This window comes from Thamnophis sirtalis, unplaced genomic scaffold (assembly GCF_051295495.1).
Source record: "Thamnophis sirtalis isolate CommonGarterSnake01/CBP01778 unplaced genomic scaffold, rThaSir2_p1.2 scaffold_7, whole genome shotgun sequence".
In the NCBI taxonomy this organism is placed as follows: Eukaryota; Metazoa; Chordata; class Lepidosauria; order Squamata; family Natricidae; genus Thamnophis; species Thamnophis sirtalis.
The window spans coordinates 94,954,650-94,967,033 of NW_028261387.1; the positions used below are offsets into that span (position 1 = coordinate 94,954,650).

At 49.0% G+C, this 12,384-nt stretch overlaps 2 protein-coding genes across 2 annotated transcripts in view; both read right to left on the reverse strand.

Moving 5' to 3' along the window:
• The window catches only part of RBCK1 (RANBP2-type and C3HC4-type zinc finger containing 1), a 38,073-nt gene extending 34,724 nt beyond the window's left edge, over window positions 1-3,349 (reverse strand). Inside the window, exon 1 of the mRNA XM_087720652.1 lies at window positions 3,203-3,349. The gene's annotated coding sequence lies outside the window, so the exon portion shown is untranslated. The remainder of the gene's footprint in view (window positions 1-3,202) is intronic.
• Window positions 3,350-7,221: 3,872 nt separating this feature from the next.
• On the reverse strand, window positions 7,222-11,692 carry LOC148044793 (tribbles homolog 3-like). Its single transcript, XM_087720653.1, is given in 5 exon segments — window positions 7,222-7,761; window positions 7,763-8,147; window positions 9,580-9,872; window positions 11,407-11,598; window positions 11,600-11,692. Coding segments are annotated over 5 exon segments (1,065 nt in total). The 3' UTR covers window positions 7,222-7,659.
• Window positions 11,693-12,384: the final 692 nt, after the last annotated feature.

Sequence of the window (12,384 nt, forward strand, 5' to 3'; positions counted from 1 at the left end):
AAGAGGAAGAGAGGAGAGAAGAGAGGGAAGGGGAAGGAAGAGGAAAGGAGAGGAAGGCTGGAAGGGATAGAAAGAGAAGGAGAGAGAGTAGGAGGGGAAGTGGAAGAGAGAAGGAGAGAAGAGAGGAAAGGAGAAAGAAGAAAGAGGAAAGGGGAGGAAAAAGGGATAGAAAGAGAAGGAGAGAGGGCAGGAGGTGAAGAGGAAGAGAGGAGGAAAGAAGAGAGGAAAGGAGAGAGAAAGAAGAAAGAGGAAAGGAGAGGAAGAAGGGATAGAAAGAGAAGGAGAGAGGGCAGGAGGGCGAAGAGGAAGAGAGGAGGAGAGTAGAAGAGAGGGAAGGAGAGGGAAGGAAGAGAGGAGGAGAGGAAGGCTGGAAGGGATAGAAAGAGAAGGAGAGAGGGCAGGAGGGGAAGAAGAGAGCAGGGGAGAGGCAAGGGAAGAAGGGAAGGGAGAGGAGAGAAGGAAGGAGGTAGAGAAGGGAGGGAGGGAGAAAAGAAAGGAAAAGTGGGGTAGTGATAACACAAAATAGGTTTATGGGATGGTAAACAAAACAACCCAGAAAGTATCTTTTGGCTTTTTATATGGAAAAACAAATACGTAAAAGTGATAAATATAAATAAGAATTGTAACCACATTTGTGAATGGATACCTGTAACTGTATGTGAGAGATTAAAAATAAAATAAAAACTTTTTTTAAGAAAAAGGCTTATGGTTTTCCCAGTTGCAATGGATGGCTGTGAAGGTTGGACCATAAGGAAAGTTGAACACCAAAGAATGGAGGCCTTTGGACTCTGGTGCTGGAGAAGAAGACTCCTGCATTGAGTCCCTTGGACTGCAAGGCCATCCAACCGGTCAGTCCTAGAGGAGATCTACCCTGGCTGCTCTTTAGAAAGCCAGATCCTGAAGAGGAAACTCAAAGACTTTGGCCCTCTCATGAGAAGGAAGAAGGACTCCCTGGAGAAGAGTCTCATGCTGGGAACGATGGAGGGCAGAAGAAGAAGAAGGGGACGGCAGAGAAGGATGGGGCTGGATGGAGTCACTGAAGCAGCCGGCCTGAGCTTCAATGGACTCCAGAGGATGGGAGAGGACAGGAAGGCCTGGAGGAATGTGGTTCATGGGTCAGACACAACTTTGCAGCTAACAACAACAAATGATGCTTTGCCACTAAAGTCAAAGCAACATGGATTATTTAGGCAACAGGAGAAATTTGTGAGTGGAAGGTTGTTGTAATATAGTTCCTTGTGTAGGTGTGTGTCCCCCATGGCCCTGTTCATACTAGGGCATGCAGAGCCACGCTGAATCACACAGGAGAAAACAAACTCCTAGAACGCCATAACATCCTGATAGGGCATAACATAACATTCTGAGATGTGCCCTACCATTGACGTCCAGGATTTGACCATATATAGACTGAGCAGATGATTAGAAATTGTACTTTTACAGGCTGTTTTTAACCACGTGCTATTGCTCTTCCTGCCTTTGTCCTATCTTAATAAAAGGGGCTCTCAGACCCCCAATCTGGGTCGCTCCATCTCGAGAAAGTTCGTGTCCTGTCTTTTCTCAACATTGGCCTCATGGGCGAACCACGGGAACGTTACAGAAGGGACACAACTGAGACACCAAACACCCTCAGGAACTGTGAATTGTGGGTTGTGATGGGTCGGACACAACTTCGCAACTAACAACAAGAGAGTTAAACCTGCATCTATTTGGCACCTGGAAACTTTGCAAAAGCCAGGAATTACAGAGTCCTGAAGATATGAAATTCTCATCCAAATTGAGGCTCAGTGGCCATCACACAGGGCCCCACGGAGGGCTGGGGACACCCCCCCCCTCCAACTGTCTGCAGCCCCCTCCCACCATTACAGCAGGGCAAAAATCCCACCTATAAGGAGGAGGAGGAACAGGCTCCCCTTAAAACTGGACACACCTCTGCTTTTCCCTGGTGGAGGGTGGGAAATGAGGTGACGGGAATTCCATGAGGACCAGACACTTGAAAGCAACAATACAAACTGTAGCTAGGGAGTTTGCAACTGGTAGGGTTAAAGGGGGGGGGCGTTGTGGACTTGGAGGTCCCTGGGCAAAGGGAGAGGAGGGTGGATGGACCCTTCCCCTTTAAGGTTGAAGTTCATCAGTCCCACCCACCCCCACCCAGCCCTTCCAGCCCTTCTCTTGCAGGCCAGAGCCCAGAAGACCCCCCAGAGGGGTCTAGCCCCCTGTCTGCCTAGGGGCGGGGGGGGGGGGTGTGCATGCCAGAGAGGGACTAGCACCGCCAGGCCCCTTGCAAGGCACGCGCACACACACACACACAAAACACAAGCACACACGCATACATAGACACACACAAAACACACACACACATACAAAACACACACACAGACACACACGCATACATAGACACACACAAAACACAAACACACAAAACACACACACGCATATATAGACACACACAAAACACAAACAAAACACAGAGACACACACGCATACATAGACACACACAAAACACAAACACACAAAACACACACACGCATACATAGACACACACAAAACACACACACATACAAAACACACAGACACACACGCATACATACACACACAAAACAAACAAAACACACACAGACACACGCATACATAGACACACACAAAACACAAACACACACAAAACACACACACGCATACATAGACACACACAAAACACACACACACATACAAAACACACACAGACACACACGCATACATAGACACACACAAAACACAAACAAAACACACACACAGACACACACGCATACATAGACACACACAAAACACAAACACACACAAAACACACACACGCATACATACACACACACAAAACACACAGACACACACGCATAGACACACACAAAACACACACACACAAATACACACACAGACACACACACCTAGGACCGCAGGAAGCCCGCGGGGCCGGCCAGTCAGGCCCCCTTTGGGGAGGGGGGGAAGAGACTGGGGGGACACAAAACTCTGGGGGAGGTGAGCAGAGATCCAGCCCTCCCTCCCTCCCACCCCCACCCCCCAGGCGGCCTGGGCCTCCCGCCCCGACCTGCAAAAGTTGCAAGCTCCACTATGGGACGGGAGGGACGCCAGCCCCTTTTCCCGTCCGGGGAGGGGGAGATTGCAAAGAAGGAGGGGGGGGGAAGTGGGGTGGGGGTCCCGCAAGACTGACCTCCAGCCCCGGCAGGGAAACCGCTCCGCCGCTCCCACGAAATCGAAAGCCAAGCGACGGAGAGGAGGAGCAGCAGCGGCGGCGGCGGCGGCAGCGCTCAGCACGCGCCTTCCGCCTCCGAGCCCGGGCAGAGGGAATCCCCGTGACGTCACGGGGCCGGGTCTCCTCTCTCCCCCCCCCCTCTCTCTCTTCCCCCCCCCCCCACCTCCTTCCCGTAACCGACCCCGCAAGCAATCCGGAGGGACGCCCCTTCTTCACGGCCAAATCCCCGGAAGCAGAGCCGAGCCGGATTAGCCGGGAAGCGGCTTTTCCGGGCTGGTTTTTTATTTTTTAATTTTTCTTTATCTCAGCCTCCGGGATCACCTGGTGGTCCCCCGTCCCAATCCAGATTCCAGCCTCTCCCGCTGCTATTGGGGGTGAGGGTGGGGGCTGCACTTCGGGGGAGCAGCTGCCTTTTTTTTTCCAGCCAGAAAGGAGGAAGAGAAGCTGGGAGTCCTCCAGTTAAGGGCTGCCATGGATCCCCCCATTTCCGTCGCTAAGCAAGGCGGTCGTTTGGTGAGTTTCAGCCCATTTTTTTGCCACAGTTGTTAAGTGAATCACAGGCCGGGTCTTGTCCCCCTGAGGTCTTGAGAGCCGCTGAGGATGGGCTTTGTAATACCCGAAACATGGTTTTTGTAACACCCTGGCTATTGAACATGGGTCTTTTTGTCTTTTAAATTTGCTTCTTCGATTGTATTGCTAACAATTTCCCATAAAACCTACTTAACCTGACTTAAATCACCAGTCCCTGCTTCCATCTCAGGGAGGAGTAGGAGAAAGGGGGGCAGTGGAGAAAGAGCCGAAAGGGGAGGAGGAGAAGGAGGACTGTGGGGACAGTAACAACCTCACAACTGCAGTTGTTGTTGTTGTTGTTAAGCGAATCCATTGATTTGACTTGTCAGAAAGTTGCCAAAGGGGATCGTATGACTCCAGGACATTGCAACTGTCGTAAGTACATGCCAGTTTCCAAGTGTCTGGATTTTGATCACGTGACCACAGGGAGGCTGCTCATTAGTGGGATAAGTGGTCATTAAGTCACTTTTTCCAATGCCGTTGTAACTTTGGTCACTAAACAAACTGTTGTAAGTCGAGTACTACCCAACTCCAAGGGATTAGTGTAAAATACTAGGGAAAAAAGTTTTAACATCTGAAATCAGATAGACATCCTAGATTGATTTTACTGATAAAAAAATCCAGCATATCTTCCCTTTATCACAAAATATTTGCATATTTTACAACATTCCCTATAGAGCAGGGGCCTCCAATCATGGCCACTTTAAGACTTGTGGACTACAATTCCCAGAATTCCTCAGCCAGCTTTACTTGAAGTCCACAAGTCTTAAAGTAGCCAAGGTTGCTGGCTGAGGAATTCTGGGAGTTGAAGTCCACAAGTCTTAAAGTAGCCAAGATTGCTGGCTGAGGAATTCTGGGAGTTGAAGTCCACAGGTCTTAAAATGGCCAAGGTTGGAGGCCCCTGCTATAGAGCAATATGTGTGGACTACAACTCCTAGAATTCTACAGCAGCCATGCTGGCTGAGGAATTCTGGGAGCTGAAGTCCACAAGTCTTAAAGTAGCCAAGGTTACTGGCTGAGGAATTCTGGGAGTTGAAGTCCACAGGTCTTAAAATGGCCAAAGTTAGATACCCCTGCTATAGAGCAATATGTGTGGACTATAACTCCCAGAATTCCACAGCAGCCATGCTGGCTGAGGAATTCTGGGAGTTGAAGTCCACAAGTCTTAAAGTAGCCAAGGTTGCTGGCTGAGGAATTCTGGGAGTTGAAGTCCACAGGTCTTAAAGTGGCCAGGGTTGGAGGCCCCTGCTATAGAGCAATATGTGGACTACAACTCCCAGAATTCCACAGCAGCCATGCTGGCTGAGGAATTCTGGGAGTTGAAGTCCACAAGTCTTAAAGTAGCCAAGGTTGCTGGCTGAGGAATTCTGGGAGTTGAAGTCCACAGGTCTTTAAATTGCTAAGGTTAGATACCCCTGCTATAGAGCAATATGTGTGGACTACAACTCCCAGAATTCCACAGCAGTGATGCTGGCTGAGGAATTCTGGGAGTTGAAGTCCACAAGTCTTAAAGTAGCCAAGTTTGGAGGCCGCTGCTCTAGACCAATATGTATAGATCAGTAACCATGAACTATCTTGAAATACTGTGGGCTGGGATTTGGCTGGAGACGACTTCACCGAAAATTAAATAAAAGGGGTTTTATTGGCTTCGTGCGGGAATCTTTACCTTGTTGAGGATCCACTGGGAATTCTCCTCGGATCAAATCTGTTTTTCTTCAGTGGAGTCGGTGAGTAGCAACCATTAAAAACCCTTTCTGCCATCCATACGGGTAGTCCTCGACTTACGACCACAATTGTGGGACGGAGTTTTTCCATTGCTAAGCAAGGCGGTTTGTTAAGAGAATCTCACCCGGTTTTCTAATTGGAGGGTGGGGGGAGGCACAGCGAAGCAAATCACTGCGGTTTTTAAGTGAATCGTGTGGTTGTTAAGTGAATCGTGTGGTCATTAAGAGAATCCAGGTTCCCCCACTGACTTTGCTTGTGACACGTTCGCAAACGTCAATTACGTGACGTTGGCCAACGGCCCCGAATTTCAATCCTGGCCATGCTGGGGCAGTCGTAAGTGCGAGGAACGATGGCACGTCGGTTTTTTTCACTTAGAACCGTCACTAACGGAGTGGTTGTAAGTCGAGGACTACCAGTGTTCTGGGAGTTGAAGTTCACACAAGTTGCTAAGGTTGAAAAATACCACTCTTAAGAAGCAACAGGTTTTTTTTTACAGGTGGTTGGTCCTCGACTTACAACCACAATTGAGCCCCAAATATCTTTCGCTAAGTGAGACATTTGTTAAGTGGGTTTTGCCTCATCCTTCCGAGGTGGGTAAAATGAGGACCCGGATTGTTGTTGGGGGCGATATGCTGACTCTGTAAACCGCTTAGAGAGGGCTGAAAGCCCTATGAAGCGGTATATAAGTCTAACTGCTAACTGCTAAAACGATCCCTAGCTTTGCAGAAATGTCTGTCACTCAACATCCTTTCCCATCCATTCCTTCCCCGGAAATGGTGGACCATGAAATCCAGCTGTGGCAGGTGGGAAAAGCAGGGTCTGCAACCAGATCTCTTTCTGCGGGGTGCTTGGTGCCCTCATGAGCTTGAGTTTTCGTGCAGACTTCATTACTAAACACGGTAATATCAGTGTCTCGGGCCTGCAGCCATCTTTCCTTTCGGGTCTATGGCCTGCCACACTTTCTATTATTCCGCTATGCATTTTCTATTGTGGGAAAGTGGGATTGTAGGGAGTTAGATGATATGCAGCCATAACAACATTCTTTCTAGAAAACCAAGGTCATCCTTTGTCTCTGCACTGCTGTACCTGACCGGAACTGGATGGGTGGAAGCTGCCAGCATGGCAGAGGGAGACTGGACCATGGGATGGACTTGTTGGTGTGGGGGGCAAGATCTTGAACTTTCAGCTGGGCGGGGGAAAACCAGGACGCCTTCAGATTCAGGTTTTCCCAGATGTGCCAACATGGCTCTCTTCATCAATGGGAACTTTGAGGAATCCTTTGCCTCGGACTCTGATTTACTTTTAGATGCTATTTGGAACCCTCTGACACAGTGCTAAAGGGACGAGAAAGAGGAGGACTGTGGGGGGAGGATCTTTGGTGCTCTCTGAGCTTGGCTGTTTCCTTGCAGACATCTCATAACCAAGCTAGGTTATAGGTAACATCATCAATATGGGAAGGGAGAGGGCTTTGCAGAAAGGAGAAGGAGAAAGTGGGGAGGAGAAGGAGAAAGTGGGGAGGAGAAGGAGAAAGTGGGGAGGAGAAGGAGAAAGTGGGGAGGAGGAGGAGGAAGAGGGATGAGGAGAAAGAACTAGAAGGAGGGGAGGACTAGGGGGTCCTTGGTGCTCTCTGAGCTTGGCTGATTTCTTGCCGGGAGGAGGAGGAGGAGGAGGACAATGACGATAACAAAGACTTCAGGGTCCTTTCCTTTGTGCTCTCTGAGCTTAGCTTTTTACTTGCAGACATCTCGTTACCAAACTACATAACATCATCCATGCTAGATCTCTTTCTCCCGCCAATCACTCCACGGCAGGTTCCTTGTCCAAATCAGCAATACAGATCCCGAATTAAAGGTGCAAAAGAGCCCTCTTTAAGAGCTTGCTGGTGCTCGACAAAACTCCCCTAGGTTTCTTTGGCATAGGCGAGAACGCAAAGGGCAAAGGGGGGGGGGGTGAAGCCCTTCTCCCCCCACGTTTTGGGACTAAGCAACCCCCGCCCCATGGAAGGGCAAAGGTGAAAGGTAGTTTGTCCCCCCCCCCAAAAGGCACTTCCGAGGCGGCTGAGATATGGCTTTCAATGCCAGAGGCTTTCCTTCTTCCGCATTCTTCCCCTCAAGGCCACTTCAACTGTCCTCTCCTCGCAATTTATCCGAATTCTTTCGGCAGCTCCTCATTTCAGGAACCACTTGGTCCAGTCCCTGCCCTCCGGGGGGGCTGACCCCCCAGCGCTTTGGGCCCTGGGTTGGAAGCCAGCCAAGGATGGAGCAAGATGCCGCTGGCGGTCAGCCTTTCCGCCGGATCCTTTCGCAAGAGGCACCGGATAAGGCACTGAGCCTTGGGCGAGAGGTCGCCCGGAACCGTAAAACGTCCGCGACAGATCTTGCCAAACAACGAGATGGGCTTGGTGCCCTGGAAGGGATAGCAGCCCACCAGCAGAGTGTAGAGGGCCACCCCTAGGCTCCAGATATCAGCCGCTTTCCCAGAGTAGGAGCCCTTGAAGCTGATGATTTCGGGACCCACATAAGCTGGGCAGCCATGCTTGTCCGTCAAGGCGTCATCGGTGCCCAATAGGACCTGGGCATCTTCCAGGTTCTCCAACAGCAACTTGGACCTGGAAGAACCAAAGGTAGAAGGACAGGTTAGGCGAAACCTGGCTCAAAAACAGTCACCAGGAGAGGGATTTTGGAGTCTTAACGGACGATCCCTTAAACACGAGCCAGCCGTGCGTGGCGGCAGCCAAAAAGGCCAATGCGATCCTTGGTTGCCTAAACAGGGGCACAGAATCAAAATCACGTGAAGGATCAGTACCGCTTTATAAAGCCTTAGTAAGGCCACACCTGGAATATTCTGCAACCAATTTTGGTCACCACATACAGCATTTTTGGCCTCCCAACCCCCCCCCCCTTTGCAAAAATGGCCATGCATAGCCTTTAGGACAGTGTTTCTCAACCTTAGCAACTTGAAGATGTCCGGACTTCAACTCCCAGAATTCCCCAGCCAGCGAATGCTGGCTGGGGAATTCTGGGAGTTGAAGTCCGGACATCTTCAAGTTGCCAAGGTTGAGAAACACTGCTTTAGGAGGTTTCCAGAGTGCTCCTGGGGGCTGGGAAGGGCAAAAATGAGCCAAAAATGGGCGGGTTTTTTGCTCATTTGTGCCCCTCCCTCAACCCCCAGGAGCACTCTACAAGCCTCCTAAAGGCTATGCATGCTTCGTGAAAAACGGACCTCTTTTGGGAGGTCTGCAGAGTGCAAAAACTTTTTTTTTTAATTTTCCTCTTCAAAATTTTGGTGCGTCTTATTCGCCGATGCGTCTTATACTCCGAAAAACACGGTGCCTCATGAGGTTCCAGAGGGCTGGCTCATGCATGAGGCAATCTACGCTATGATTGGTTGCCACGAGCATAAAGGGGGAGTTTCCCCTTCCCCCACACACACACCTTTTTTCTTCTACGTGCTTTACCTCATGATTTGATTTACCTCATGATTTGATTTACCTCATGATTTGATTTACCTCATGACTTGATTTACCTCATGAGATTCCTGACTCTCTTGGCCGCTATAAATCAAAATGTAAAATAGATTTATTTATATAAAACTACAAGTTTGTGTCAATGTCTCTGACTGCGCAACTCCCTGACAATTAGACTTTATCTTCTTTTAACGACCTCATAATCCCTTGCGGGGTGGAGTCTGGGCAACTGAATGGAGCTAGTTTACTGGCCAGATGCCCTTCCTGTTGCCATTGCGGAGTTTTACTTCAGCAGATATATTCTCATTGTGCCCAGAGAGAGAAATGTCTGCCTCTACCTAGGATTGAACTCACAGCCTCCTGATTCTGAGGGAAGAACTCCACCTCTAGGCCACTGCATCACCCTTCCCTGACAATTAGCCTGAAATACGCTAAAGGGGAGGTGTGTTGATTGGACACCTCACTGCAATTACAATTTAATTTTAAAATGTCAAATGAACTGAAATCCAGGATTTTTCTGCAGCAACTTTTTTGTGTTGTTCTGGGGAAATCGGCTGGTCTTTTCGATTCTCACCGTTCTCGATCCGCGAAGACGAACTTCCTCAGTTTGATGTCTCGGAGGACGATGCCGTGTTGGTGGCAGTGGGCGACAGCTTCGGCCATTTGTCGGAAGAGAGCGATGGCCTCTGACTCTGGCAGACGCTTGCGCCGCCTCACCAGGTCGTGCATATTGTCCTTCCCGGGCTCAAAAAAGACGTAAACATTCTGGTCTCCCACGATGACCTCGGCCAGCCGGGCAATGCTGGGGTGCGAGGGGAGAGCAGCGTACGGCACCATCACTTCGGGGTAGCTCTTCGCCGGATAAACCTGGAAGGGAAGAGAATGAGGTGAGAGACAAGGTCAGGTGGCAGAATTATCTGGGGGTAAGACGGGCGGCCTATAAATTTGATTGATGAGATAGAGAGAGAGAGAGGGAGGGAGGAAGAGAGAGAGAGAAGAGAAGAGAAAGATGATAGACACAGACAGACAAATAGACAGACAGACAGGATATAGACAAATAGAGTAGGTAGGTACTAGTAGGTAGGTAGGTGGATGGATAGATGAGAGAGATTAGATAGATAGATAATAGATAGATAGATAGATAGATAGATAGATAGATAGATAGATAGATAGATAAGGTAGATAGGTAGATGATAAGGTAGATAGATAAGGTAGATAGATAGATAGATAGATAGAGATAGATAGAAGATAGAGATAGAGCAGACAGACAGACAGACAGACAGACAGACAGACAGACAGACAGACAGGATATAGATAAATAGTGTAGGTAGGTACTGGTAGGTATGTAGGTAGATGGAGGAGAGAGATGATAGATAGTAGATGGATGGATAGAGAGAGGGAGATTAAATAGAGAGATAGAGATAGACACAGACAAGATATAGATAAATAGTGTAAGTAGGTATTGGTTGGTAGGTAGGTAGATGGAGGAGAGAGAGATGATACATAGTAGATGGATGGTCGGACAGACAGATAGATAGATGGATGGATGGATGGATGGATGGATGGATGGATGGATAGATAGATAGATAGATAGATAGATAGATAGATAGATAGATAGATAGATAGATAGATAGATAAGGTAGGTAGATAAGGTAGGTAGGTAAGTAGGTAGATGATAGATAGATAGATAGATAGATAGATAGATAGATAGATAGATAGATAGATAAGGTAGGTAGATAAGGTAGGTAGATAAGCTAGGTAGGTAGGTAAGTAGGTAGATGATAGATAGATAGATAGATAGATAGATAGATAGATAGATAGATAGATAGATAGATAGATAGATAGATAGATAGATATTAGATGATAGGCAAATAAGATATAGACAAATAGAGTAGGTAGGTAGGTAGGTAGAGATGGATGGATAGATGGATGGTTGAGAGAGAGATTATGGATAGTAGATAGATAGACAGACAGACAGACAGACAGACAGACAAATTAGATTAGATAGATTAGAGGAAGAGAGAGAGAGAGAGAGATGACAGAGTACGCTTTACCAAAATTTGTATGGCAACAAAACTGAGACCTTTCTTTGCATTAAGATAATAACTCTTTGAGGATAGTAACAGTCGAAGGGCCGAGACGTTTGCTAATGATTAATATCTAGCCTTACATTGTCTATTACCTATGGATAGGGGTGACTATCATTTTCTCCTCCTTTGCTGAAATGTATAAACAAACTGCTATAAATTGAGGACTACCTGTATTCTCTTTCCGACAGCCACCCCACGAGGGGATCCAGTTTTCTCTGTGTTGGCTGGGGAATTCTGGGAGTTGAAGTCCGCCAGGCTTAAAGTTGCCAAGGTTGGAGACCCCCCCTAGCCTAGACCCACCGCCTCATTACCTTGCAAGTCAGTTCCGCTTCGGTGTGTCTGTTTACAGCCCTGTAGGTGCGCCCACCTTCTGTGGGCTCCAGAAGGACGTAGTGCCCGATCCGAGTGATGGTCAAACCCCGATCCGCGGCAGGAGGGCCCTGAGGCAGGGGCTGGAGGCAGGGAGACGGCCCCGGAAGCTTGTCCACGCGCGGGCGCTTGGGGTGCCGAGCCTCCGGCTTTTGACGCTTTCTCACAGCACAGCCGCCTTTTCGCCACGTGGGCCTCTGCGCCGGGGCTTGGCACTAAGAGGCTCATCTGCAAATTGCACAGGGGAGAGGAAAGGATTAAGGGCAGCTCGAGGCATTTTAGGTCAACAAAATGCCATGGCTGGCAAGGATTCAGATCCCTTTCCTGGTTCTGTGCCTGGCCCCTTGGGATTGTAATTGGAGATGGGTTGCTTTCTTGCAGACGTTCATGACCCATCTAGGTAACAGCATCATCGTGAAAGAGAGTGGGGTTTGCAGAGAGGAAGAGGAGGGAGGAGGAGGAGGAGGAGGAGGAGGAGGAGGAGGAGGAGGAGGAGGGAGGAGGAGGAGGAGGAGGACAATGACTGTGGGGTCCTTGGTGCCCTCTGAGCTTGGTGGTTTTCTTGCAGGCGTCTCATGACCCAACTAGGGAACATCATCAGTGGTAGAAGGGAGTGGGGTGTGTGGAGTAGAGGAGGAAGAGGAGAAAGGAGGAGGAGGAGGACTGTAAGGTCCTTGGTGCCCTCTGAGCTGGGTGGTTTTCTTGCAGACATTTTATGACCCAACTAGGTAACATCATCAGTGCTGGAAGGAAATGGGGTTTGCAGAGAGGAGGAGGATGACTGTGGGGTCTCTGAGCTTGGGAATTTTCTTGCAAACATTTTATTATCCAATCCAGGGGGCGGCAACCTTAAACACTCAAAAGACCCGCAAAGGTCCTCACCAGAAGCCCCCCTCCCCCCCTGGTTCAATTCTGAAGCC